The 27,953-nt window shown below is 43.8% G+C and overlaps 1 protein-coding gene across 1 annotated transcript in view; it reads right to left on the reverse strand.

Moving 5' to 3' along the window:
• PITPNC1 (phosphatidylinositol transfer protein cytoplasmic 1) overlaps nucleotides 1-27,953 on the reverse strand; it is a 243,697-nt gene that overhangs the window by 123,421 nt on the left and 92,323 nt on the right. Inside the window, exon 2 of the mRNA XM_004432670.3 lies at nucleotides 2,010-2,158. Within this exon, the coding sequence (XP_004432727.1) occupies nucleotides 2,010-2,158 (149 nt within the window). The remainder of the gene's footprint in view (nucleotides 1-2,009; nucleotides 2,159-27,953) is intronic.

Genomic DNA, 27,953 nt, shown 5'->3' on the forward strand with positions numbered 1-27,953 from the left:
TTCCTGTCCCCTTATGGGCATGACACCCCCAGCCCCTAGATGTCAGGGTCTACACTCAGTTCTGACATCCTCCCTAGCACTAGCTCCCTAGCTTCCCTAGCACTAGCTCATGTGCTTTCTACTCTGATTTGAGCTTCTTCTTTATTTCCAGGACCTGAGGATTTCCCTTTCCTTGTTTTGAACTCGGCTTTATATTGTTATATTTCATCCTGTGTTTGTCATACATGGTGGGGGGAGGGTCCACATTAGTCTTTTTAGTTACTATTACTGGAAGTCCAGATAGTCTATTTATAACAAATTTCCCTCTTACTAATGTTTATTATTCTCCTTTAAAATAAATAGCATATATTTTGATAGAGAAAACAGACATGACAGAGACAGCTGGACATGTCTCGTTCTGTTTCAGGAAAAGTTATAAAGTTTTCTACAATTTTTCTTGAATTTGGTATATAGGAAACACTCCCCAGGTAATACCTTGGGAAAATGCAATCGTCTGCCAAGAAATGGAATTTTCTGTAGATTTGTATCTATTTTCTTGCATCTCCTTCACTTCTCTTTGCTCTGCAGAGGTGATCCCTACTCAAGAGTTGATTTACACCCTCTGCACAAGAATGCCAGAGGAGCATATTGAGAAACCTGTCTCTGTAGGGAAGCCATCCCCAGGCTAGACCCAGAGCTCAGCTACTCCTGCAAATCAACAGCTGGCTGGAGGCTGAACTGGTTCCAAATCCTGGGAATTCACAGCTACTAATAGACGAATGGGATCAATTTCATTTGCATTTCATCGTGACTCAGGAATTCCCCGGTACTGCATCCCTGGGCAGATTAAAACAAGTTTGTTTAATCAGCCCACAGCCTTCACTGTCAGGATGCTGGCCTGAGAGATTGCCATATACTCTAGTGATAGGACCCAAACTCTCCTATCAAAAAGGAACAGTCCACTTCAGCCCGCCGGAGGGTGGAGGCCAGGTGAGAATGGTGGAATCCAAATACAGCTCCTCTCAGAGACGTCTGACCATGGTCAAATCACTGAGAATGGATACATATTCACAAGTATCAGTGAATAAACTGGGGCACAGTCCAGCTATTACGTTGGAAATGCTTTCTGAGTAATTACATATGGGCTCTAGGAGAGGCCATAGGTGAGGGTAAAGAGTATTCATGGAAATGATAGCAAAGACCAGACTGGTGATGCTCTGGTTCACGGGAGTAGACAGTTGCTTTCAATAAAATATATTCCACATGGCATGTGACTACAAATGTTCTGACCCAGAAAAGAAGTGAAGGGAAGAAAATGGGCTGTAGGGGGCTATAGGGTGGGAGAAGATCAGACAAGCCCCAATAATCAATTATGCCATTTGTGATAAGAAAATAGCAAGCGATTAAAGAATATATTTTGGAAAACAAAAATGGTAGTCCTGATTACTGCTGGTTTATAATCCTCAATTATAATTACCCTCCCAAAAGGGGAGATGACAACCTCTACCTTGGGAAGGATGGGTCGGTCCACTTGAGAAATGGAAATCACCTTGGCATTGCATATCGCTTTGGTCACAGGTGACCGTTTGTTTTGTCAATTCCCTTTGCGGACACCTGTGTGGTCATTGGCAATAACTGTAAATCTTACCAAGTCAAGACTCCAGTGGGCCACTGCTACTCTCAGCACTTCTCTACCACTTCCAGGCAAAGCCATCTCTTTCCTGCTGCTCACACTGAATCAAGGGAGACGACAGAGTCCTTTGATCCTTAAGATCAGATTTCATCGTAACATGTCACCCAAGGCGTTGGAAAGGGAAGCTGAAAGCTCCTCCTAATGAAAATGCAGTCGAGGACTATTTTGCAGAAGGCAGGGGATTCTGTTTTTGGAAGCAACCAGAATGGTGGATGCAGAGGGCGGATGTAATGACTTTTCCAGTCGCCTTTCCATCCCACACACTGCCTGTACCTGAGTCACGCCGTGGGGCCAGGTGGGAGACAGCCCGCAAGTGACACGCCATGCCGTGACTTACCTGTTGAGATACACCCGCTTCTCGGTGAACTGCCCGTTGCCGTGGTGAGGGTCCTCGAAGGGCTCATTCTGGACGACCTCCACCCCTTCTCCTCGGTCGCTCTGTTCGTGGCTGTGCTTGCTGATCATGTACAGCTGTCCGATTTTGTACTACAAAACACACAGAGAGGAGAGGTCAGCCCCGCTGCTTGCTTTCGAAAACACCTCCCGTCAACTACCGCGTGGCAAGCGACTGATATCATCAATGCTTTCTGCTGAGAAACGAAAGCAGACACATGGGCCTGATGTTACTTTTCCTCAGGAGTGACGAGAAGAACTAGTTGTGAGTAGAATGGAGAAATGGCGCATTCCTGTGAACATTTTGCATCACCTTGGCGAATGCTGTGGGTGGCTGGTGGTCTTTAAGGCTTGGCAGCCGATCGACCCATGGGTAGCAGCAGGGAGGCGGGAGTACTGGAGTCTCCTTTCCAATCTGGCCCTGCAGGGTTAAGTGGAGCTACAGCTATTTCACTTGGTCAAAGACAGGCTAGGGTGTGTTATTTCTGTCCCTCCTTTCTGCCTAATTAACTGCATTGCTCTCACAAGAGGCTTAGATGTTGCCTGTCTCTTCTATCACCTCTCCTAAAGTGCTCAACTCTCCTGGAGGCCTCTGTTCCCTAGAGCAGCAGTTCTCAGAGGCAGCTGGACATTAGAATCACCTGGAAGCTTCCAAAATCTCCAGACGCCCAGGTCCCACCATGAGTGGAAGCTGTGTTCTAAAGGCTGATCCACAATGAAGAAAATCTACAATATCTTTAACTCCTTTTTATCCAATTCCACTAACAGTGTGGAGCCTTCCAGCCTGAGGTCCCAGAAGCCACATATGCTTCCATGAAAATGATAATATGGAATAACATACAATATGAACGCTTTCTGTCCTGTCTTCATTTGTGAGCTGTTCCACTCTCCTCCCTACCTCTCTGAAAACCCTGGGGCCAGCAGGCATTTCTTCACCCAGTGAACTTCCAAAGCGCAAAACTAATTTGATGGAGACAAAGTGAGACAGAAAGAGAAAAAAGAAGGAGGGAGGGAGTAAAATGACTTTTTCTCAGAGTCAGGAAGCAGGACGATGACACCCTGCTGTAGCTGATCCCGCAGATTCAGTGTGAAACAACACACACAGCGTCATCATCATCATCGAGGCCCCTGGGATGGGGGAAAGAGGCCTGAGTCTGCAGCAAGCTAATGATGGCTCTGGGCTGTTCTCCAAAGAGCCCAGGCCAGCAGGGATGTAGGTCTCCTGTCTACATGCATAAGAGAGAGAAACAGATTTTAAATTAAGGGGGCAGGTGAAATGTACAAATGAACAGTGCAGTCTGCTCCAAAGCTGAGAAGACACACGTCCGAAGGTCCTTCTTTCATTCTGAGGCAGGTTCAGGGAGAGGAGTGTGAAGAGAATCTGAAAGGCTCTGGTCTGAGGTGAGCCGGGGGTGGGGGGTGTGGGGGGTGTGGGGGTGGGACGACGGACGTCGACGACGACACCAGGGGCCCGGTAACCATGACAATAGGAACGCAGCCCGCTGGGTCTTCTCAAAGGGCAGTGCTTCAATCTGTGCCACGCCCCTCCCCAGAAGGGTCTGCATTTAAAACGCTTTTAACATGAGTGTATGTGTGCTTGGGGGCAGGAGGTGCGCTGAGGATAAGAGCAGGAAGAGAAGAGAGGAAAATCAAAGATAAAATCTATTTTTAAAACAAATTCTGGAATCAGAAGCTTCCTGGCTTCCCCTTAGTAAGTCCTGCTCCTACTTTTGCTCATAAAGACTAACACTCTTTCAAGGAGAAAGACTGTAAGAAATAGTTTACAGATAGGAGATCTGTGAGATATACTTGTGAGATCAACACTCCACCTTGTGCAGACAGGCACACAAGCCTGTAACAGGATGTTCCGCTGCCCGGCGGTAGAGATTTCAGTGGCAACTGCTTTGTACTTGGAGTTCAAAAAATAAGAGTTTACCTATGATGGAATATTATTCAGCCATAAAAAGGAATGAAGTACTGATACTGATACTGCTAAATGGGTGTTATGTGTTGAGCTGTCTCCCAAAACTAATATGTTGACATCCTAGTACCTCAGAACGTACCTTATTTGGAGACAGGGTCTTAGCAGAGGTAATCAAGTTAAAATGAGGTCATTAGGGTGGGCACTAATGACCTCAACAGGACTGGTGTCCTTATACAAAGAGGCAAGTTGGACACAGAGACATGCATAGAAGGAAGATGAGGTGAAGTGATACAGGGAGAAGATGGCCATCTACAAGCCAAGGAGTGACCTGGAACACATTCTTCCCTCACAGCCTTCAGAAGGAACCCACCCTGCCTGCTGATGCCTTGATCGTGGACATCCAGCATCCACAACTGTGAGATCATAAAAATCTGGTTGTTTAAGCCACTCAGTCTGTGGTGTTTTGTTAGGGCAGCCCCAGCAAACTAATACCATGGGTACAGGATTTCCTTTTGGGGTGATGAAAGTATTTTGGATCTGGATAGAGGTTGTGGTTGCTCAACACTGTGAATGTACTAGATGCCATTTGAATTGACTTTAAAATGGTTAATTTTATGTTATGTGATTTCTACCTAAATTTTTAAAAAAAGCATTGTCTTTGCTTCTGAAGCAGATACTCCTGAACCAAAATCCTGTCAAAGGCTCTAGTGGGGGGTTTGGCAGAGGGATATGTCTACCACTGGACCACCTTCAGGAGCTCCAACCCACTCACATATGAAAAATGTACGGGATCAAGGATGACGCATGACACAGAAATGCCATTAGCCAGAGGCGAGTCAGCCCTGGCTGCGCTCAGCTCAAGTGCTTCCTGCTCCATGGAGAAGGGCATCGGCCGAGGCAGCCAGCAGCTGATCCACTGCGGCCAGAGGAGGGCCCAGCTGCCCGGCCTCATTGATCATTCCAGCGGCTCCAGAATGAGCCAGCACAGGGCAGACATCAGCCTTAGCTCACAAAGATAGCGTCAGTCTGGGGGCGACTGCCTGACGCCGGATGCACTAACGTAGGTGACATTGCTGGGGATGGTGGGACACTCAAGCCCAGACACTGAGATGGTCAAGGGCTCTGTAGCTGTCACTTCTTTCCCTCCCCAGCAAATCAGTCCTGCTCTGCTGGTTGTGGCCGTCTGACCAGGGCCATACAGAAGAAGAGGTTCTGTTGTTGTTTTTAAACCACAAATTGACTCACAGACACATGCATCAAGTGGATTCTCAGTTAGGGGGCAGAGGGCAGGACAAATAGTACTTGAAACATCTGTCTCAAAATCACCAGAGATCTCCTAAAAATGCTGAACCCTGGGCCATTCTAGCCCTTTTACATTCAGACTCGGAGGGAGAAGGCAGTTGGGAATCTCACTCAAACGCACACTAAATGCTGAGAAGCCCTGGAGCAGAGAGTGGCGAAGGCGTCCATTGGTACTTGCTCAGTACTAAGCGGTGCCAAGGCCAAAATCTTCTGTCTTTAGGAGACCCGTTTCTTCTTCCCTCTTTAATACTAATTTCTTGCAAAGCTCCATCCCTAATTTAGTGAAAATACCACATCCCTGATCACCAACTCCAAACAAACTTGTATGTCAAATGAAGGCTGCCAAATCCAAAGACTCAGAAGGATTCTGAAGACTTTGAAGCCAGAGGATTGATAAGAGAATTGATGATGCTGACAGAGTGTAGCTGAATTCATTGCCTATTAGTGCAAGGCGCCAATTAGGTGCTTTATATTCATTTCCAATACTCACAATCATTCATCCACGTCGGTATTTACAGACGAGGAAGCTGAGTCCCAGAGAGGTTAGAAACTCCACACCACGCGGCTTCTAGGTGGCAGAGCTGGGATTTGAACACCACAGGTCTGTCTGTACTCCTTCTTCTCCACCCAACTTCAGCCCTTATTTCTCTAAGAGGTGAATTGCTTTCACAAATCTAGGCCTCACTATGATTAAAAAAGGGGGATCGTTCAGAGCCACCGCCTCTGAACTTTGCTATTTCAGAAGATGAATAACAAAAGTCTGATAGCATTTGAAAGATCAAAGTTGTTTAAACTGTGCTCACATATGGAATGGTGGAGCAATTATGCTCTAACTTTGTAAAATCTATTGTTATAATTCCAGAGTTTGGGTAATCATCATTACAGGCAATCATGATTAGAGACAGCTCCGCGCTGCAGGGCCAAGCCTCCGGGTGAGCCATCATCAGAACAGCTACCCTAAATAATTATCTCCGTAGTCAAAAAACATCGTAGGGATTCAGATCCTTCCCACTTGCACACAGTGCTGCACGTTTGATAGAGCTGCAAAATTTGAGGGAAGGCAGAGTTACATAACGTGCCTGGAGAAGCCGAGCGGTTTCATGAGTTTGTACTTTTGCAAACTCTACACCTGGGCACGATCAAGTTACTTAATACAGTTCTACCTCAAACCTTGATTTTAGAAAAGGTGACCCCAAGCCAAAACTCCTGAGTATGGTAAGAGATTATTAACTGAGCACCAACAACACCTTAAACATTATCCTTGCTGAAAGAAGGACTGGACCCAAAATTTTAGGCTCAACAGAACTCCAAGCTATGACTGATTTTCACTTAACTGCCCCTGCCCCCCCACAACTGCTGAGCTTCAGAGATCTCTGCAAGGCCAGGCTCCCATATTCCCCCAGCTTAGAGAACCAAGGGGATGTCGTCTTCCTTCCAATCAAACCCTGTGTCATCCTGTCCTGTCCCCTTTCTCTTTCTCCATTAGTCCTAATATCATTTCAAAACATCATGACGTGAAAGGTGGGAACGACTGCTTTGCAGTAAACAGTACCAACTCCAGATAGAGTTATTCCCTGATGATATGACTCGGGACCTCAAGGCTCCAGGTTGGGAATCAGAATTTACATCTACTTTCACCTTTACCATCCAAATGGATGGATGCCACATAACCTAATAACCACGGAGAAGCACCTGTCTGTCTGACTTCACGTGATATCATGTATTTTTCCATCTGTGAAATGTGAGTGATTCCTGCCTGTTTCACTCTGGCTGTGTGGATAGTGCAAAGAGCAGAGGGTGAGACAATCTGGCATTCTTTGGAGTGACCCACATTATTCACATCACTATCAATGCTTTTGTCAAAACTCTTTCAGCCTTCTCTAGTCTCAATACATGGACCTCAAAGCACAGTGAAACGATTGCCTCATGATGCGCAAGGAGCCCACTGAAGAGCGTCTGAAAGATAAAACATCATGCAGGATTCAGGTGCATTACAGTCTTCACGCCAAGTGATGCCAAAATTGTAATTAGACACAGGGAAGGAGATACAACGAGTCTGGATTTTAATAATCTTGTCTCAGCAAGCTAGACGCTAGAGCCAGCTGTTTTCTGTAATCCCCTAGCACATCTAAGGCACCAGGACAGATGTTCTGTCCAGCAGTCGGCAAACTATGTGGGCTGGTGCCCGGTTTTTAAATAAAGTTTTATTGGAACATTCATTCTGTGGCTGCTTTCACGATCCAACAGTGGAGTTGAGTAGCTGCGCCAGAGACTGTACGGCTTGGAAAGTTGAAAATATTTAGTATCTGGCCCTTTACTGAAGAAGTTTGCTGACCCCTGTTCTAGTCCATTGGTCTGGGTCCAGTCTGGGCCAGCCTTAGCTGTTCGCCTAGACCTGTGCTGTCCAGTATGGTAGCCACTTGCTGTATTTGGCTAGTGAGCATTTGAAACGTGGCCTGTGCAACAGAAGGACTGAATTTTAAACTTTCTTCCATTTAAGTTAATTTAAATTTAAAAACTAACATTCAATTCACCTATTAGAAAACTTTACCTATTTTTGCAGTACCTTGGGTATATGAATCTACTTTTTTTTTTTTTTAAGATTTTATTTATTTTATTTTTTCCCCCAAAGCCCCAGTAGATAGTTGTATGTCATAGCTGCACATCCTTCTAGTTGCTGTATGTGGGACTCGGCCTCAGGATGGACGGAGAAGTGGTGCCTCGATGCGCACCCGGGATCCGAACCCGGGCCACCAGCATTGCAGCGCGCGCACTTAACCACCAAGCCACAGGGCCAGCCCTGAATCTACTTTTTCAACTGGAAATTTTATGAAATCTAAATTCAGATCCCGTACCTCCAATGCAAATTTAGCATCTGACTTGAGATTGCTGTAAGTGTAAAATGCACAATGAATTTTGAAGACTTAGTAACCAAAAAAAAGTAAAATAGCTCATTATTAATTTTTATATTGATTACATGTTGAAATGACAGTATTTTGGATATACTAGGTTAACTAAAATAGATTATTATTTTTTTTTTTTGTGAGGAAGATCAGCCCTGAGCTAACATCCATGCTAATCCTCCTCTTGTTGCTGAGGAAGACCGGCTCTGAGCTAACATCTATTGCCAATCCTCCTCCTTTTTTTCCCCAAAGCCCCAGTAGATAGTTGTATGTCATAGTTGCACATCCTTCTAGTTGCTGTATGTGGGACGCGGCCTCAGCATGGCCGGAGAAGCGGTGCGACGGTGCACGCCCAGGATCCAAACCTGGGCCGCCAGCAGTGGAGCGCGAGCACTTAACCGCTAAGCCACGGGGCCCGCCCTAAAGTAGATTCTTAAAATTAACTTCATCTTTTTTTTTTTTTACTTTTTTAAAATGTGGCTACTAGAAAATTTTATTTTATTTTATTTTATAATTTTATTTCTTTTTCTTCCCCTAAAGCCCCAGTAGATAGTTGTATGTCATGGCTGCACATCCTTTAGCTGCTGTATGTGAGACGCGGCCTCAGCATGGCCAGAGAAGCAGTGCGTTGGTGCGCGCCTGGGATCCGAACCCAGGCCGCCAGCAGCGGAGCCTGCTCTTAACTGCTAAGCCACGGGGCCGGCCCTAGAAAACTTTAAATGACATACATGACTTGCATTTGTGGCTCACATATTTCTATTGGACGGTGCTGGGCTAGAACCTAATCTAGACCAACGGGGACTGAGAGTCAGGCCATTATGCCACACCAAGACTTCAGAGGCTGGCTGGTCAGGCAACAGAGCCAGGCCAAGGGTTTCCGTGTTTCCAAGCTAGCAAGCTGGAGACTGATAATTAGGGATATATTTGGAGAAGCCCTCCCCTTCTGAGGACTGGCGATTACCTGGACCTCCAGAGAGGTGATAATTGTCCACAGTGTGCTATGGTGGAAAGCACCGGGGTTTCAAAACTGAAAACCTAGAGCCAAAGTCCTGATTCTACCTTTGATTACTTTCGTAACCATAGACAATTTACTTAGCTGAGCCAGTTTCTTATCATTAAAATGGGACTAACAAAATACCTCACAGGACATGGTGAGAATCAAGTGAGAAAAAACTTACAAATTAAAATGCTTTGTAGGGCCGGCCCCGTGGCTTAGCGGTTAAGTGCACGCGCTCCGCTGCTGGCGGCCCAGGTTCGATCCCGGGCGCGCACCGATGCACCGCTTCTCTGGCCATGCTGAGGCCGCGTCCCACATACAGCAACTGGAAGGATGTGCAGCTGTGACATACAACTATCTACTGGGGCTTTGGGGAAAATAAATAAATAAATAAATTTTTTTTTAAATAAAATGCTTTGTAAAATGTAAAACTGTAACAAACCGCTGTAGCTATTGCTCCTTCTGTTTAGCAACACGTCTGACCAGGACTTCAAGATCTGTTTCATTCTTTTCCCCTGTTACAGGAGAACAAGGCATCCGCCTTACACCCATGCAATGCAAAGACCAAAGAAAACTTGACCATCTGCCCAAGATTATCTTTTCCTTCTGTAAACATTTTTATCAGATGGTAGTCAGATCGAACACTTCCCAAACTATTATAAAAAGCCTGAGGACTTCCACTTATAGTAGGTACACCGAGTAGTCAAATTCATAGACAGAAAGTAGAATGGTGGTTGCCAGGGGCTGCAGGGAGGAGGGAATGGGGAGTTACTGTTTAATGGATACAGAGTTTCAGTTTGCCAAGATGAAAAAGTTCTGGAGATGGTGGTGATGTTTGTACAACATTGTGAATGCACTCAATGCCATTGAACTGTACACTTAAAAATGGTTAAAATGGTAAATTTTATGTGAGGTATACCTTGTCACAGTTTTTATAAAAGCCTGGGAACATGTCATTTTTTAGTGAGTGTGGCTCACCTGCTTTATACCTCAAGGTGGCCACCTAACAGTGATTCTAATTTTATGACTATGAAAAAGCTTTTATATTTGATGGATCTTTGATTTGGAAGCTTATTTGAAGGTGTTGAGCCAAGCAGACAGGAGAACTATATAAAATGACTTTCCTCAGAGATGATGTTGCATGAGACGCCGTGATGCCTGCCATGCCAGGGGAGTTGTCTGGCTCCCTGTGCCCTAAACTTAAATGTCTTTAAGATTAGCATTCTGGAGGATTCACGCTGCGGATGCTCCCAGGCAACGCGCTGCTGACTATGACACGTTGCAGACAAAGACCCTGACAGAAGAGAAAGAGTGATTAAGTGAACACAAACGCATTCTGATCCCACAACCTTAATACTGGTCAATGAGAACACCAGCTCCTTATTGATCATGATTGTCACATTTCACAGCCTAGTCCTTCCATTTGCTCCTCAGCCTGGGGTTCTGCCTGCGAATGACTCTACAGCAAGACCAATTCCAATTCCTGTTTCCTTTGGGAAGGTAGTGTGTATGCTCTAAGAGCTGGATCTGATTTGGGTTCTGCAAGGACATGACTGGCTAACCACCCCTCAGTCTTTCTGGCTCTGTATTCAATGTCCAGATTTCTCCATGTAGACAGGGAAGCAAAAAAAAAAAAAAGTGTAAAGTTCTTCAGTGCTTCGTCAGATCTCTCCCCGCCAGGTCAATAAACCACGGAAACCAATATCCGATCCCACAAAGAAAATACGAACCTGCAGCTCATATTTCAGGATATCAGTGCATCATCACATATTTATCTTTTCTCCTGGATTTTTATAAGCAGCCTTCTGAGGTGCCTTGTTTACGTAATACCTGTGTCATTATGCCAGGGTGCAGGAATGAAAAAGCTGATAAAAAGATTTAAGAAGGAGCTGGGTTATCGACATTTAATTCAAAAAATCCCCCTTTTGTGACAAACTAATATAAATAGCATTGTACACTGAGGCTTAACCCATCCTAAGTTTTGGACTGAAGTGAATAGAAATAGAGCAACTTCACGCCACAGGAAGGGCTCAGGATATGCTTCAAGCTGGTGCAAGCAGAACTCTACGCCTGTGGCTGCACAAGTCTGTGCAAATCATTTCCAGTACACTCGGCCATTTAGGAGCATAATCTGTTTGACTGAGTATGGGAGAGTAATGATTTTCTTTATAATATATGAAAAGTAAGAGTGCACATTTTATCTGCTCCTTCCAACACTGACTTGCCCTTAGGGTTGGTGTTCTAGCCCTGAGAACTCATTTGAGGCAAATATTTGAAAAACCAAAATGATAACAAGCAGCAGGCATAGGCTACTTTATAAGCATTGGCTGAAACAGGAGGTGTCAGCCCCTTGTATTTATAAATGAGAAGCTGAACAAATTAGCCATTAGTGAGTGTCATGAAGAACCATTAAGAGAGCAAAGACAGGAACTGCTAGAACTCAACTCAAAACCATAAGGTAGTTGGCCCTCGTGGCAGACATGGGATTTCTCCGTACATTGGCTGGGGGACTCGGTTCTGGAGAGTCTTGTCCATTCTGGTTCATGCATTCAAGGAGCATTCAGTGTGTGCCACTGGAGGCAGGGCTATGAACAAGACAGACCTGGTCTCTGGCGAAGTTCCACCTTGAAGACACAGGCTACGAGCTGAAGGACCTTGAAGTTTACATCAGAGCTTTCAAACCATTTGCTGAGAAATGTGAAACCAACCACAACTCAGGCAAATGGAAAGGTTTGGTGACAGGCCTGACCTTTAGAAAGCAATCCAGGCTCTTGTGTTTACTACGGAACATAAACCCACAGCCAATCACAAGACTAGAAAGGGGGAAAATTGAGATAGCACTTTCCTGGGAAATGTATCCTGCACCATCTCCTTGTCAATGCTCATCTCCTTAACCTTGGCCTCATAACCAAGGTGTTTCCAGGAGAGAGGTCTTTCTGCTATGTGGGTAGCAGGGGCTTCCAGAATTAGAAAAGCCCATTTGTGAAGCCTATTGCACCTATCAATCCTTTAGGAATATGACTAGTAGCATTCAGGGTAGCTGTAGTATGGATTAAAAGCAGAAATAAGGGCCAGCCCGCCTGGTGGCATAGTGGTTAGGTTCGCCCACTACACGTCAGCGGCCCAGGGTTCGCAGGTTCGGATCCCGGGCGCAGACCTACATACCGCTTATCAAACCATGCTGTGGCGGCGTCCCACATATAAAGTAGAGGAAGATGGGCATGGATGTTAGCTCAGGGCCAATCTTCCTCAGCAAAAAGAGGAGGATTGGCAACAGATGTTAGCTCAGGGCTAATCTTCCTCACACACACACACAAAAGCAGAAATACGCCTGCAGGAACGACAGCAACTAGTTTTAGTGTCTTTGAGACCTTCTAAGAACAGGAGGGCAAACTGAATGCAAAGAGACGCACTTGCCGCTTCATGTACAAATGAACAATGGGAGTTCGTTTTTTGTGTGTGTGTATGTGAGGAAGATCAGCCCTAAGCTAACATCCATGCCAATCCTCCTCTTTTTGCTGAGGAAGACTGGCCCTGGGCTAACATCCGTGCCAACCTCCTCTACTTTATATGGGACGCCGCCACAGTGTGGCCTGACAAGTGGTGCCTCGGTGTGCGCCCGGGATCTGAACTCGGGCCCGAACCCGGGCCGCCAGCAGCAGAGAGCGCGCATTTAACTGCTACGCCATGGGGCTGGCCCCGCAATGGGAGTTCTTAATGTTCTGAAACATTTATTCAATTCAAGCCACTTCATGCTTAGAATAACATTTGAAGGTCACTGAACCCCTTTGCTTGCTTAAGGGCTAGCTGGCACAGCAAATGGTTTTAGGGCTCTCCTAACTATCTAGCAATGCTGAGAGATATGAGCAAGTTATAGCTGTGGATCTAAGTTTGGAAAGTTCCAGCATCCTTCTTCACCCCACTTTGGAGGTGAGGCCCCAGGTTTCCCATGCATGGTACTTGTAGCCTATAGGTAGCCAGCATTTGTAGAGTATGTCGCTGGTTGCAGGGAAGGCATCACTCTCTTAAGCAATGGCAGCCTAAGGGTGTTTCTTCCCTGATAAAAAGAAGCAGATAACTGATTGAGAAAATGGTTGTCAACTCTTGCTCTCCTGAGACAGTTAATGAAGACAGGCAAATAGAATAAATTGGGTACATTTCCAGGAACTGCTACATTTAAAAATCTATCTTGTGAGCTCTTTTGCATTCTGGGCTTATTCTAACGACCTGGAGAGATACTCTACCAATGGGTACTTTTAAGACCGAGCGGTGGCCCTGTCCTCCCTGTATCAACAGTTGGTAGTTCTTCTGTCTCTCTGTGTATCCTCCTAAGGGAGGATGGGAACAAGTCCTCTAGGCAACACCATGATGAAATGCAGTTTACTATGTTTTCAAAGAGTTGGAAGAAAAAAGAATGTAGCAGACAAAATGAGGAACAGGAAGTGGTGTTTTTTTTTTTTTTGTGAGGAAGATCAGCCCTGAGCTAAGAGGAGGATAAGCCAATCCTCCTCTTTCTGCCGAGGAAGACTGGCCCTGGGCTAACATCCGGCCGATCTTCCTCCACTCTATGTGGGACGCCACCACAGCATGGCCTGACACGCGGTGCGTGATGCGTGCCGGGGATCCGAACCCAGGCCGCCAGCAGTGGAGTGTGTGCACTTAACCACTACGCCACGGGGCGGCCCCAAAGTGGTGCTCTTCACAGGATTTTTTTCATTTTTTTATAAAGGTAAACTATACATAACACCATTTATGTATAATTCACCATTTTAACTATTTTTAAATGTACAATTCAGTGGCATTAAGTACATTCATAATGTTGTGCAACCATCACTACCATCCATTTCTGAACTTTTTCATCATCTCAGAAAGAAACTCTGTTGCCGTTAGACAACAACTCCCTATCCCCCGCACGCCCCCGTAACCTCTAATCTGCTTTCTGGCTCTATGAATTTGTCTATTCTAGATATTCATATAAGTGGAATCACACAATATGTGTCCTTTTACGACTGGCTTCTTTCACTTAGCATAATGTTTTCAAGGTTCATCCACGTTGTAGCACGTGTCAGAATTTCATTCCTTTTTCAGGCTGAATAATATTCCATTGTATGTATGTACCACATTTTGTTTATCCATTCATCTGCTGATGGATATTTGGGTTGCTTCCACCTTTTGCTAGTATCGTGAATAATGCTGCTATCTATTGGTGTATGATCATCTATTCGAGTCCCTGTTTTCAATTCTTTTGACTTTATACGAGATGTGGAATTGCTGGACCATATACTAATTCTATGTTTAACTTTTTAAGGAAACACCAAACTGTTTTCCATAGAAGCCGCACTATTTTATATTCCCAGCAGCAATGTACAAGGATTCCAATTTCTCCACATCCTCACCAACACTTGCTATTTTCTGTTTTTGTTTTTGTTTTTAAATAACAGCCATCCTAAGGGGTGTGAAATGACCACAAGATATTTTAAAGTCATCTCTAGGTTCTTTCTTTGATCTTTCATTCTTGTAAAGCTCATTTTAGGTGCTCAGGCATTTCAAACTCTTCTTCCAAATGAGTACTGAGACAGCCCTGGGAGAGATTTCAACCCTATTATTTATTTAAATCAGAAATGTCAATCAGTAGACCCTTCTGATGAAACACTGATGAACTGAGATGATTATTTTTCAATGGGTGGGAGAGTGTCCCTTGGAAATGCTCTGGTTGCAAGCATAAGATAAACTCAATGCAATAAATCCCTTTAAGTTGAAAAGCCCCCGCACATTCACAAACAGTTAAGTGACTCTGTAAGGGCACCACAAAGAGGTAGCTATGAATTATTACCTTAGGGAACCTGAGGGTGGTGGTGGTGGGCATGACCTGAAAAGGTGCTTCTATTTCTGTTATAGAAGCTGCATTCAGTATTATTTTGATGGCCTAGCCAGGAATGTAGTAAATTATAGAATCACAATGTAGAAGGCAGCAAACAGTCCTGCAGAATTTACTTGTGAATTGAATGTGTATGATTTATATTCAAAGATTTAAGGTGAAAAAGCCATTCTTGGTAATTTGCATTTTTCATGTTCTTCTTATGGATTAAGTCACTTCTTATTCTACTGTAGGTGACAGCTACTCTTGAAAAAGTAATCTTGGAAATGACTTTAAACTCTGAAGTAGACTTGAGTTAGTTTCTCATACTTACTTTTTTTTTTTTAAGTATACAATTCAGTGGTTTTTAGTATATTCACAAGGGTGTGCAACCGTCACTACTATCTAATTCCAGAATGTTTTCATCATCCCCAAAAGAAACTCCACACCCATTAGCAGTCACTCCCCATTTTCCCCTCCTCCCAGCTCCTGGCAATGACTAGTCTCCTTTCTGTCTCCGCAGATGTGTATGAGTCTTTCTGTGGACATGTTTTTGTTTCTCTTGGGTATATACCTAGGGGTGGAATTGCTGGTGGCATGGTAACTCTATGTTTAACCTTCTGAGGAACCGTCAAACTGTTTTCCATAGCGGCTGCACCATTTTACATTCCCACCAATAATGTCTCATACTTACTTTTAATGGTTTTAAGTTACTTGTAGAAACAAGAAAGTCAAACAAGTGACTTCAAAAGCCAAGAGTGAGCCATAGGGCAAGTATGGGCTTGCTTGCTCATGTCACTGTATTGTACACTTGGGCCCATCCAATGAACCAATATCATGGGCAACTATCCAGCCATGTGGCATCTTTTCATTACTCTGCAGGGCCGACAAAGAGCTAAACAACTAGAAGCTAAAATGGCGTATCCAAATGTACTAATTACGTGGCAGAGGCAGAAAGTGTTCGAGGGGTTAGGAACGGAGCAACATGGCTTATAGCTGTCCAGGAGGGCATCACATGAAAAATGAGGCTCTGCGTGGATAGGCACTAGCTTGGCAAGGAGGAAGGGGGAAGTTACAGCCTGTAAATGAATCCTGGACATTTACTTGCTCACAGCAAAACTTCACTACTTCCCAGAACCTCTGAAAATGCACGACAGAAATAATAATAAAAGTTGCCACACAGTGCTAACTTCTCTAGGGTCAGCGTGGTTCTAAAGCACTTATATTTACTTAATCCTCACAACAACCCTATGAGGTAGACAGTATCTTTATCCCTATTTTACAAATGAAGAAACTGGTGCAGAGAGGTTGAGTAACTTGCCCAAGGTCACCCAGCTAGAAAGTAGTAGAGTTGGGGTTTGAATCCAGGCAGTCGAGCTCCAGGATCCATCCTCCCATGTCTCTGGCATTACAGTAGTCCCCTCCTATCCACAGGGGGGTACATTCCAAGATGCCAGAAACCACAGATAGTACTGAACCCTATATATATTATGCTTTTTCCTATACATAAGGACTTGAGGTGTGACAGCAAAACTAGAACCAATTTCTGTTTCCTTTTTTTTCCGAGGAAGATCGGCCCTGAGCTAACATCTGCCAATCCTCCTCTTTTTTTTGCTGAGGAAGACTGGCCCTGGGCTAACATCCATGCCTATCTTCCTCCACTTTATACGGGATGCCGCCACAGCAGGGCCTGACAAGCGGTGCATCAGTGCGCTCCCGGGATCCAAACCGGCGAACCCTGGGCCGCCGCAGCGGAGCGCGCGCACTTAACGCTTGCACCACCGGGCCGGCCCCTGTTTCCTTATTCACAGTTTTCACAGATAGAAGATTTGTTCTTTCTATACATCTTAGCAACCTCAGCATATGATTTTTTTTCCTTTACTAATTGAATCAAGAACTTGTACCTTTTCACTGAAAAGAAGCACTTTATGGCTTCTCTTTGGCATATGCTAATTGCCAGCATCACTACTCTTGTGCTTTGGGGCCATTATCAAGTAAAATATAAGGGTGACTTGAACACAGGCGTCCAAATAAAAGGCTCTTTATAAGACTGCATGAAAGTACCCTGGTAAGTAAAGGACTTGCCTCACTCTTGTATGCTGCTGAGTTTTAGGTTGATGTTAGGAGGAATTCTTTTTTTTTTTTTTTTGTGAGGAAGATCAGCCCTGAGCTAACATCCATGCCAATCCTCCTCTTTTTGCTGAGGAAGACTGGCTCTGAGCTAACATCTATTGCCAATCCTCCTCCCTTTTTTTTCCCCCCAAAGCCCCAGTAGATGTACGTCATAGCTGCACATCCTTCTAGTTGCTGTATGTGGGACGCGGCCTCAGCACCGCTGGAGAAGCAGTGCGTTGGTGCGCGCCCGGGATCCGAACCCGGGCCGCCAGCAGTGGAGCGCGAGCACTTAACCGCTAAGCCACAGGGGCCGGCCTAGGAGGAATTTTTTAAAGAGATGGGAGACAGCAGCGCCAAAGAGAGCAGGGAGAGAAGAGGTCACAGGGGAAGTTACCAGTGGGGACAAAATTCTGGGCCCTGCTCCTGGAAATTCTTCCTCCTACACAAATTCTGACACACAGCAATTAAAGGAAGCACACCCACCCATACAAGTCCTTGAGATTTTAAAGTAAAAATTAAAATTAATGAGTCCATCTAATTTGGACTCACAAAATGGGTGGGTGGAAGAGATTCCTGCAGCTGACAGCTGATGTGATAGTTATTTCACAAAAAGGAATAAAACTTCCCCTGCCTTCGGATTTGAATGTTTCCAAATGTGATTCTAAACCTCAGCCTGAAACAATACGCAGGACAGGAGCTGAATATAGATATTCGGTGGGAGAAAATCCCTTCAGCTTACCCAGTCGACCTGATGTGTAGGAAAATGAAGTGGAATATCCGCTTCTATTCACTCTTCCTGAGAGCTCAACCGATCAAGGCATCAGGCTCCCTATCTGGCTCATACACTCTTAGCAACTGGAAATTAGATTTCTAACGGCATTTGGAAGGCAAGAGTCGCATATTCAAACGCTTCATTAAGCTATTGCAATTATCTGAATCTAAGCGTTTCGTGATACATTGAAGTGCTATATATACCCTTTTTGTTCACTCCCCTAGAAGAAATGGAAAATCTACACCCCACATGTATATTCCTAATGATATACCTTAAAGACTGTCCATAAGGCAAACCACAAACTCCTTTGTGGGCAAAGAGTGAGGAAAAGGCTCTAAAAGTGAAATCTCACATCTTCCCTGGTTTTCCCTTCTCTTCTCTTCTTGTCTTCCCTCCACGCCATTCCCAGAGAAAGACATTTCCAGGACTGCTGACAACCCCCAGAGGAAGGCTTTTCTTCCTTCCTCCTCTTGGGCAGATGGTATTTGCATACTGACATATTGTAAATCTAGTCACCCAGGTAACGGGCTCCAGTTAGCAACAGTGCAATGAAGGTCAGTCTGATTCCTTCTAAAATTAGAAGTCAGACCAATCTGATTTTTAACTGTTCAAGGTAGGATGCCCAGTTAGACGGCAAGTTCTATTCTTAAAGTGAATTTTCAGTTGGGAGACTCAGCACTAGTGAATAAAGGCAAGTTGGGGCATTTCAATATGATAATAATGTAGGTTTTGACATGTTGAAGTTTTAGCTCCATGACATCGTTGTTTCTTTAAATAATCCTACCATGACTCCAGTCTCTGTCAGTAGAGTCATCTTCGGCCTCAGATCCTGCTTGAACTCCAGTCAGGTTATTAAGGACTGCTAATTCTATGCCAGCCATTTCAGGCCTTCCACAGTTGGCCTTCCCAACTCCACCGTGGTCCGCTCTCCCTGCATGACCTCTCCCTCATGGTCCAACCGAACAAGAACCCTCGTCTGCAGCCTCTTTTGTCTCAGCCCACACAGATCCCTCCTACCTGGGACTGGCTCCCTTCTCTTCTTTCCCTGATCATGGACAGGGGTCTTGGATGGGCTTCAAGGAATGCATGAATTGTGCACAATCTCCCCCATCATGAATTTCTCAAAAGGTCCATGTCCCCAGAAATGTTAAGAGCCACCAACTATCTAATTACAGATGTTATTGTAACATATTGTATGTTACTGGCATTCCCCATAATGACTTTAGGGAATGATAGTTCCACAGGATGTTAAATAGTGGGGGAAAAGAGCTCCACAGTCAAATAAATGTGGGAAATCCTAGGTCAAGCAGAGGTAGGGTTTTTAATGAGGGCCTTCTCTGGGGCTTGGCTGTACCAAAATGCACCATGAACCGCTGATATCACCGTGGAGCCCCTTTCTCAGCGGTCACTCTTAGTGACCCCTAGGAAACCTGAGCTTTACTACTACTTGACAACTACCAAGCCATGCACTGCTTTGTGACAGTTCTCCCATTACTGTTTTGAGCTATTTGTTTTACATATATTAATGATTATTAAAATTATATGGTTACACTTATCACGTCATGTTGTGCTTGTTTTATATCATTTTATATCTGTCACCCCTACTAGACTGGAAGCCATTTGAGAATGCAGTACACACTTTGATATCTTTGTATCCCCAGTGCCAAGCTGACTACAGCTTAGATACTCAGTATATGTCGAATAACTGAATGAATGAATGAATGATTGTGCTTATCTCCCCATCTGCTTAACATGCTCCTTCAGAATATAAACTACATTTTAAACTCTTTTGTATTTCCATAGCACCCAGAAAACAGCTTATCATATGGCAAAAGAGTCAATAAAATTTTTAAAAACTAAATCCATTAGAAAATATTTATTGAACACCAATTATGTCTTGGGCACCAAGGATATTAAAATGGTAAAATACAGTCCCTGCAATCAAGGAGCTTATATTCTGATAGGGGAAACAGACATATAAACAAAAAACGGTGATAAAATGTAAATACTTGAAAAGGAAGCGCAGGCTGCCTGGGAACACAGGATGGAGCACCGGGATCCGTTTGCACGGGTGGAAAGTGGGCAGCCGGGAGGAGTCAGTATTGTGATGCTGAGATTTGATGATGGGATCTGCTGCCAGGGCCTGACCACCCAGGTCCTCAACTGGCCACGCTAAGCCATATTTTGGGGGGAAATTGGCCAAGAGGCTGCTCTAGTTGAGGCAGTACTCACACTAGCTGGAGCTTTGGCCTCAGCCCCAACGTGGATTGCAAGCCCTGGTGAGCGGGCCTCCGGTGCCTGGAACTGGCAGGCCCTGTAGCCCAGGGATAGCCGTCCCGGGACTTAGAGCCAGGCAGGCAGCATGGCTTCACTGTCCCCAAGTCCACAGAGCTTGACTCTCTAAGCCTTCCTACTTTGAGAGTGACGGATGGGCAGTCCAAAGAAAAGAACACACCAAGGAAAACAATGGAAGCACTTCTCTCCTCCCTGAGAACTAGGGCATGGCTGGTCTCCTTCGCCCACCTGGCCGTCCCAGGGCTCCCAGGGCAGCCCCAAAGCCCAAGAATGCCAGGACTCATAACACTGAGTTTTATGGGGAAACCTGGGGATTCTAGGAGGCAGCATGCCAAGGAAGACAGACGATGCCCACAGACACAAGTCCAATAAACGTTCCTCCCCTTGACCCTTCCAAAACCGTTCTCCTGCTCTTTGAGGGAGGCGTGGGCAAGGGGTAGAACACACCAACACCCAGGCCTCACTAGTTTTTAAAACTTCCAGGTTGAGGGTGAGAACCACTGGGGTAAAGGGAGTAGAGAGGGCCCTGGAGCGCCCCCTAGGGGCAGGTTGTTAGGACGGATTCATACACCCATTGCCTCCAGGGGCTTCGCCAGTCAGGTCAATGAATGAAGCCAATGGCTAAAATGAACAGATACATTTCCTCTGCAAATTAAAACACATGGGAATATCCTTTACTTATATATAGAAATATGCTCGCTTTAATATTTTTGTCTTGGTGTCCCACTTTTAGTAGAGACATCGGTAGCAAGAAATATTCCTCTACCATAAGGAAAACAACAAGGCAAGTGTGGTGATGAATTACAAATGATACCCAGCTGCATGGGGTGGGGAGGACAGAAGGAGGAGTGGGAGGGGGGAAAAGAAAGGGGGCATGGAAACCTGGAGACCCCGTGCCCCGTCCAGAGGGGCAGCAGAGACCCAGCTCTAGTGGATGCATGCCACCATTTTCTATTTCTCAAGAAGCCAGAAATCTAGATTTTTATATGAATGTCCTAACTTCTAAATGTTGGTTCAAAATTTTTTTTTGAAAAAAAGCACAACTCACAGCACTCTGTATAAACACAAGAAATTGGTGAGCTACCTTTAGCCATATAGTTTGTAACCTCTGATTACATGTAACTTGGTTACAATAAAGAAAGAACAGAGGTGCACAAGCAGAATAATGCTGGGAAGTGTTATATCCAGAGCCAAGTTGCCTCATTAATGTTTAAGCCCCAGGACGATACGGGAATGGAAAAGATATAATAACACTGTAAATGCTTTAGCACGGCTCCATTTTCAAAGACTTCCCCTATATCCTTCATCATCTCAATATTGATACTGGTCAGAGAACATAAGTTAGAAGACAAAGAGTAGACTTACTATAGCAATAACAACAATAGTTAGTATATACTGGACATTTACATGGTAAGAGGCAAGACCTAAGTGCTTTACACAAAAACAATCCCATTTAATCCTGAAGACAACCCTTTGTGGTAGGCCAAATTACCATCTCAGTTTTCAAATGAAGAAACTAGAGCATAAAGAGGTTAAGAAAAGCATCAGGGCCAGCCCCGACGGCCTAGTGGTTAAGTTAGGCATGCTCCACTTCGGACCCGCACCACTCATCTGTCAGTGGCCAAGTTGTGGTGGCGGCTCACACATAAAAAAAACAGGAAGATTGGCAGGGGATGTTAGCTTAGGGTGAATCTTCCTCAGCAAAGAAAAAAAAAAATCATCAAAGGTCAAACAATATGTGGAGCAGCTGGGAGTCGACCCGGGTCTTTCCCACCACAAGTCCTGAGCTGGCCATCACTGCCCAGCTTTGAGGCAGGAAGTGGTAGTTGGCATAAGAGTCTGAAAGGAGGGAATGGATTTCCCATCCTGGCAGGAAGAGCTCAGAAATGAGGGATTAAAGTGCATGATCAATAGAAGCCCAGGCAGGAATTTAAAAAATATAAATGGCTGATAAACATATGAAAAATATTCAACCCCAAGTAATCAGTATCACTCTGGAGTTTAACAGGGAAGACATGTAAAAAAAATTTTAATGCAAACTAAAACATTTCACCTATTAGATTAGCAAAGATTGAAAAGGCTAGCCAGTGTTGGTGAGGTGGAGACCCTTGACCACACTGTGGTGGGAGAGCAGAGTGGTTAAACCATGAGGAAGATGATTTTGTCTATTAAAATTTAAGATATTTATACCATTTGACCTAGCTACTCCACCTAGGAATTTATCCTAGAGAAACTCTTTTGCAATTGTGCAAAGATTTATACGCTTAAGATTATTCATGACTACATTATATGCAATAGCAAAAAGCTGGAACAACTCCAATTGTCCATCAATAAGACTGGTTAGATAAATCAAGGTACATCCAAATAATGAAATACAATACAGCCATTAAATCATGAAATAGAGCTCTACTTGCCAAAATGGAATGATGCCCCAGATGCCTAGTTAAGTGAAAAAAAGTAAGATGTAAAACAGTAGGAATAGCAGGAGTTTCAGTACAATGCACACACATGTACTAGTAGATGAATGGGGAAAAAACTAAAAATATATATATAGTCAATTGTTACTGGCAATTTCCTAAGAGAGAATTGTGGGAAATGTACCTCTATAAGGTTTGAAGTTTTTATAAGGAGCATGTACTTTTCAAGTGGCATGGAAAAGGCGACCCTAGGCTGAAATTTCAGGGCAGGATTCCAATTCCTGGGGAGGAGGGTAGACAGAATAAGGAAAGGACTCGGGAGTCTTTATGGACATGGGCAGCCACACAAGGTTGTGCACTGCACTCTTGAGTGGTGCAGGGGTTGGGGCATTAGATTGGCTCCTGGAACAGGAACTCAGCAAGGCAATCAAAGCGAATGCCCTGGCATCTAAGTAGCACAGGAGGGCTGTTATCAGAAGGGGACCCCGAGAGAAGGAGAAGGTGCATGTCAGCTCTGGACATCTCAAGACGCAGCAGTCAGTGACAAGGCAGGGTCTGGGTGTCATGAACGTGGGCAACACAGTGGCCAACGGAGCCTGAATGTGGCTCTGATTCCCAGATCTGCAGAGAGATTAAAGACATTAAACCTCTGAAATGGGCTGAGCCTCATAAGTTCCTCCTGCTTCAGACCCAGATTGGTCTGGGTCCTGGGACTGGAGGAAGGAGGGACCATTGCAATGCCCAAGGCTGCCCATCTCACCTCCTCTTCACTCACCCAATTCCCTGTGCTCAACCTTGAGTTTCAACACATCTAGATGGGTGACCAGAAGCCTGGAAGTTACCCAAAATAGGCAGAACCTCCCATGTTTCCAAAATAATTTGCAAACCTCTTCATAAAGTGAGCAGATTTGTGTACTTAGACTTGTTGAAGTAAATCTGTGTCCAATTTGGGTGGACTGTGTTCTAGAATTTCCTTTTCAGGATAAGTGTTTTAAAGCTCCAAATACACTCTCCCATAGAAATAACGTCATTAGGTCAGCCCAGGGAAGACTAACTGACCCATAAGTCCTCTAAATAAAAGCCCAACCACCATTTCTAATAAGGATTCTTAAGGAAATGCATTGAGTTCCAGCAAAATGTGAGGAACTTAATTCCTCTTCCCTGCCCTCAAATATGTGAGAATGTTCCCCAAAGTGTGTTCCTCTAACATCTAAAGGATGTGAACATATGTTATACTTTAAAACATTTTTTTCTTCTGTCCAGAGGGTTCCATAGCCAAATAAGTCTAGGAGAAACTGGGCCAAACCAAGTTGAACAGGTTTTATTTTAATTTTTATTTTTTAATTGTGGTAAAATATACATAAAACTTAACTATTTTAACCATGTTTAAGTGTACAATTCAGTGGCATTAATTACTGTCACAATTTTATGCAACCATCACCAGGACTTTTTCATCATCCTGTACCCATTAAACACTAACTCCCCATTCCCCCCTCCTCCCTGGCAACCACCGTTCTACCTTCTGTCTCTATGAATTTGCCTATTCTAGGTAACTCATATAAATAAGTAGAATCATAGAAGATTTGTCCTTTTGTGTCCTTTGTGAGGACGTTGAAGTTTCTGGCTTTGGTAACTGGTAGGATGGGAGAATGGAGACTATACTCAGGCACTAGATAGAGAAGGAGGAGAAGCAGAATTTGGAAAAAAAAAGTTTCTTTGAGGTTGAGGAGTCAGGGAACAACCAGGTGAAGGTGAGCTGGACATTGTCAAACACATACTGGTTTGCAGCCCAGGAAAGAGATCCAAGCTGGAGCTCTAGATTGAAATTGACAGCATTGTGAAGGTCAGTATAGTCACAAAATAATGGGGATGGTAAGCAGTACTCAGGAGCACCCAACAATTAAGGGGGAAAGGAAGGAAGAAAAACCCCTGAGGGCAACTGAGAAGAATCAGGCAGAGAAACAGAAAAAACCAGGAGCACACCTCATAAGTATTTCCTGCCTCTGGTCTCCCAGGCTGCCACTCATTCTGCTCATCACTCCTTCCAGAATCAGCTAAAACAAACATCTACTCTAGAACTGATTCTCTCACCCCAAAGCTAAAACCTTCGATGTTTTTATCCAATGTGCAGAGCAAGATCTGAACTCCTTACCAAAGAACTCAATGCTCTCTCCAACTCTGCCTTGACTCTCTCACCACCCACCCCAAGTCAAGCAGCACCTGGTCCAGCCTGCTGTGTTGTTGTTTGATTCTGCACATTTTCTCAATGTGGCTCTTCTGCTTGGTGTATGTGTTGTTCTTTTTGTCTATTTGCCTATTAATATTTTGCTCTCCCTTCAAGGACCAGATTCAAGCCCACCTTTCCCAAGAGATCCCTGAAGTGGGGATGAATGTGTCCATTCCCTGTAATCCTAAAGAGCAGGGCTACGTCCTTAAAAAACAAGAAAAACAACAAAACCATACTATCATCTGGCTATAAAATTGATTTGTTTTCATTATAGAAAAATTAGAAAGAATATGGAAAATGTTTTTTCACTTGTCCAGAAATAAACAATAGTGACATTTAGGTACATATGCTTTTTAGTCTTTCGAATAAAGATTTTTTTTAGATAAATTGGAAATTATACTGAATGCATTACTTTGTAAAGTGCTTTTTCTTTTTTTTTTTTATAATTTTTATTTATTTATTTATTTTCCCCCCAAAGTCCCAGTAGATAGTTGTATGTCATAGCTACACATCCTTCTAGTTGCTGTATGTGGGACACAGCCTCAGCATGGCCAGAGAAGCGGTGCATCGGTGCGCGCCCGGGATCCGAACACGCGCCGCCAGCAGCAGAGCACGCGCGCTTAATCGCTAAGCCACGGGGCCGGCCCTGCAAAGTGCTTTTTCTAACTGCATATATTATCAGCATTTCCCATAACCTTAACTATTCTTCAAAAATTATTAATGGCCACATAAGATATCCTGTTGCATAGATATAATTTAATCAATCCCCAATTACTGAATAAGAATTTTTAAAAATTTTTGTTTACCCTAGTGCCTTACATGTAGTGAGTATTAAGATGTTTGTTGTATAGAATTTTTATTATCAGTAGAAGACAACAGCAATAGCCAAGTCTTGTTCTGAATTTACTTTATCATTCAATAGCAAAAAAACAATTTAAATGGGGAAAAAAAATTTGTTTTCAGCTTTTTGATAAAATATATTTGCAGAATTGGTAAACTTTTATCCTAAAAGCCAATTAAACTTGAAGAAACTACTGCTTTCCCTAGCCTATGAAGGCCACCATATTTTCTTCCAAAGACTGAAATCCATGAATAAGGCAGTGACTTGGAAAAAACAAACAATATTTTAAGTGTATAGGGAGTTTGTATATTCAGAAAGTTTCTACAGATCCTTAGTGTCATCTAATCTGAAATTTGTATAAAATCTTACTTCGCCTTCTCTTATTTCTCCTTTCTTCAGCACTTGCTATTCATATTAAAATATACTGAAATTTTTTCAGTTGGTAAAAGCCAGTTAAATATGATTTATGTGCTTGCCCACAATAAAGTGAACTTTCGGTATCACTAATTAATGTCTACCTGAAACACAGTTTTACCTCCCAAGCATGATGATTTGAAGGAAGAGGGAGAGAAAAAGAAAAGAAATAGAACAGGACTGAGACTGGCTCAAGGCCCATGAGGACAGGAAAGGGGCTGCAAGGTGGAGTCACAACAGAGGGCCAACAACTGGACAAAGCATACAGCCGAAAAGCCAGGGTGGCATGCTCCACTGCAATTTAGGCAAAGAGCTGGAAGCTGGTGTTGCTGGGGAGAGTACAAAGAAACACCAGCCAATGAATTTTGTGAGGAAAAGAGTTACTCCAAAATTTTATATATGGCCCAGTTGCGTGAAAGGGCAACACACTCACGGACTCAAACACATCCCCTCCGGGTGTTCTCAAAAACAACACCAGAAGGTCTCCAGATGTCTAAGCATCAAGATTAAGAGCTCGAAATAGGGTAAATCAGGTATAAAAAATCTAGTAGTATACACGGAAACCAGCAAAAGAGTTATGTCTAAATAACTGTTGTAAATATGGTATAATATTGACTGAAAATGAAAATTTTTAAATATAATATACAATGCAAAAAAAGCATTAGTAACATTCTGAGTTCCGCATATTATCGTAGGTGGAGGTGGCATCAGAGAACATAAAAGAGGAAGGAGAGGTGAGACAAAAAGTACTGCTCCAAGTACTGGTTACCTTGACCTTGATCACCAGAAAAAGCAAAGGTTGAGAAAGCTTTTGCAAAACCTAAAGGTAACTACAAGAATCAAAAACAGGATGTGATCGGTCTTAGCAACATATTTTCAAGCACCACGTCTGACCTGGCAAGAGAAACAATACAAAAAATAAACAAATGGGACTACAACAAACTAAAAATCTTCTGCACAGCAAAGGAAACCATCAACAAAACGAAAAGACAACCTAACAATTGGGAGAAGATATTTGCAAACCATACATCTGATAAGGGCTTAATCTCCAAAATATATAAAGAACTCATGCATCTTAACAACAAAAAAACTAACAACCCAATTAAAAAATGGGCAAAAGACCTGAACAGACATTTCTCCAAAGAAGATATAACATGAAAAGATGTTCAAAATCATTAACTATCAGGGAAATGCAAATCAAAACTACAATGAGATATCACCTCACGCCCGTCAGAATGGCTATAATTAACAAGACAGGAAACAACATGTGTTGGAGAGGATGTGGAGAGAAGGGAACTCTCATACACTGCTGGTGGGAGTGCAAACTGGTGCAGCCACTATGGAAAACAGTATGGAGATTCCTCAAAAAATCAAGGATAGAACTACCATATGATTCAGCTATTCCACTGCTGGGTATTTATCCAAAGAACTTGAAAACACCAATGCGTAAAGATACATGCACCCCTGTGTTCATTGCAGCATTATTCACAATAGCCAAGACTTGGAAGCAACCTAAGTGCCCATCAAGGGACGAATGGATAAAGAAGATGTGGTATATATACACAATGGAATACTACTCAGCCATAAGAAACAATGAAATCCAGCCATTTGTGACAACATGGATGGACATTGAGGATATTATGCAAAGTGAAATAAGTCAGAGGAAGAAGGTCAAATACCGTATGATTTCCTTCATTAAGTAGTAGATAGTAACAACAATAAGCAAACACACAGAGACGGAGATCGGATTGGTGGTTGCTGGGGGGCGGGGGGGAGGGAGAAGGGCGAGGGGGATGGTTCGGCACATGTGTGTGGTGATGGGTT

Source organism: Ceratotherium simum, chromosome 16 (genome assembly GCF_057802395.1).
Source record: "Ceratotherium simum simum isolate JZ-2026a chromosome 16, ASM5780239v1, whole genome shotgun sequence".
Lineage (NCBI taxonomy): Eukaryota > Metazoa > Chordata > Mammalia > Perissodactyla > Rhinocerotidae > Ceratotherium > Ceratotherium simum.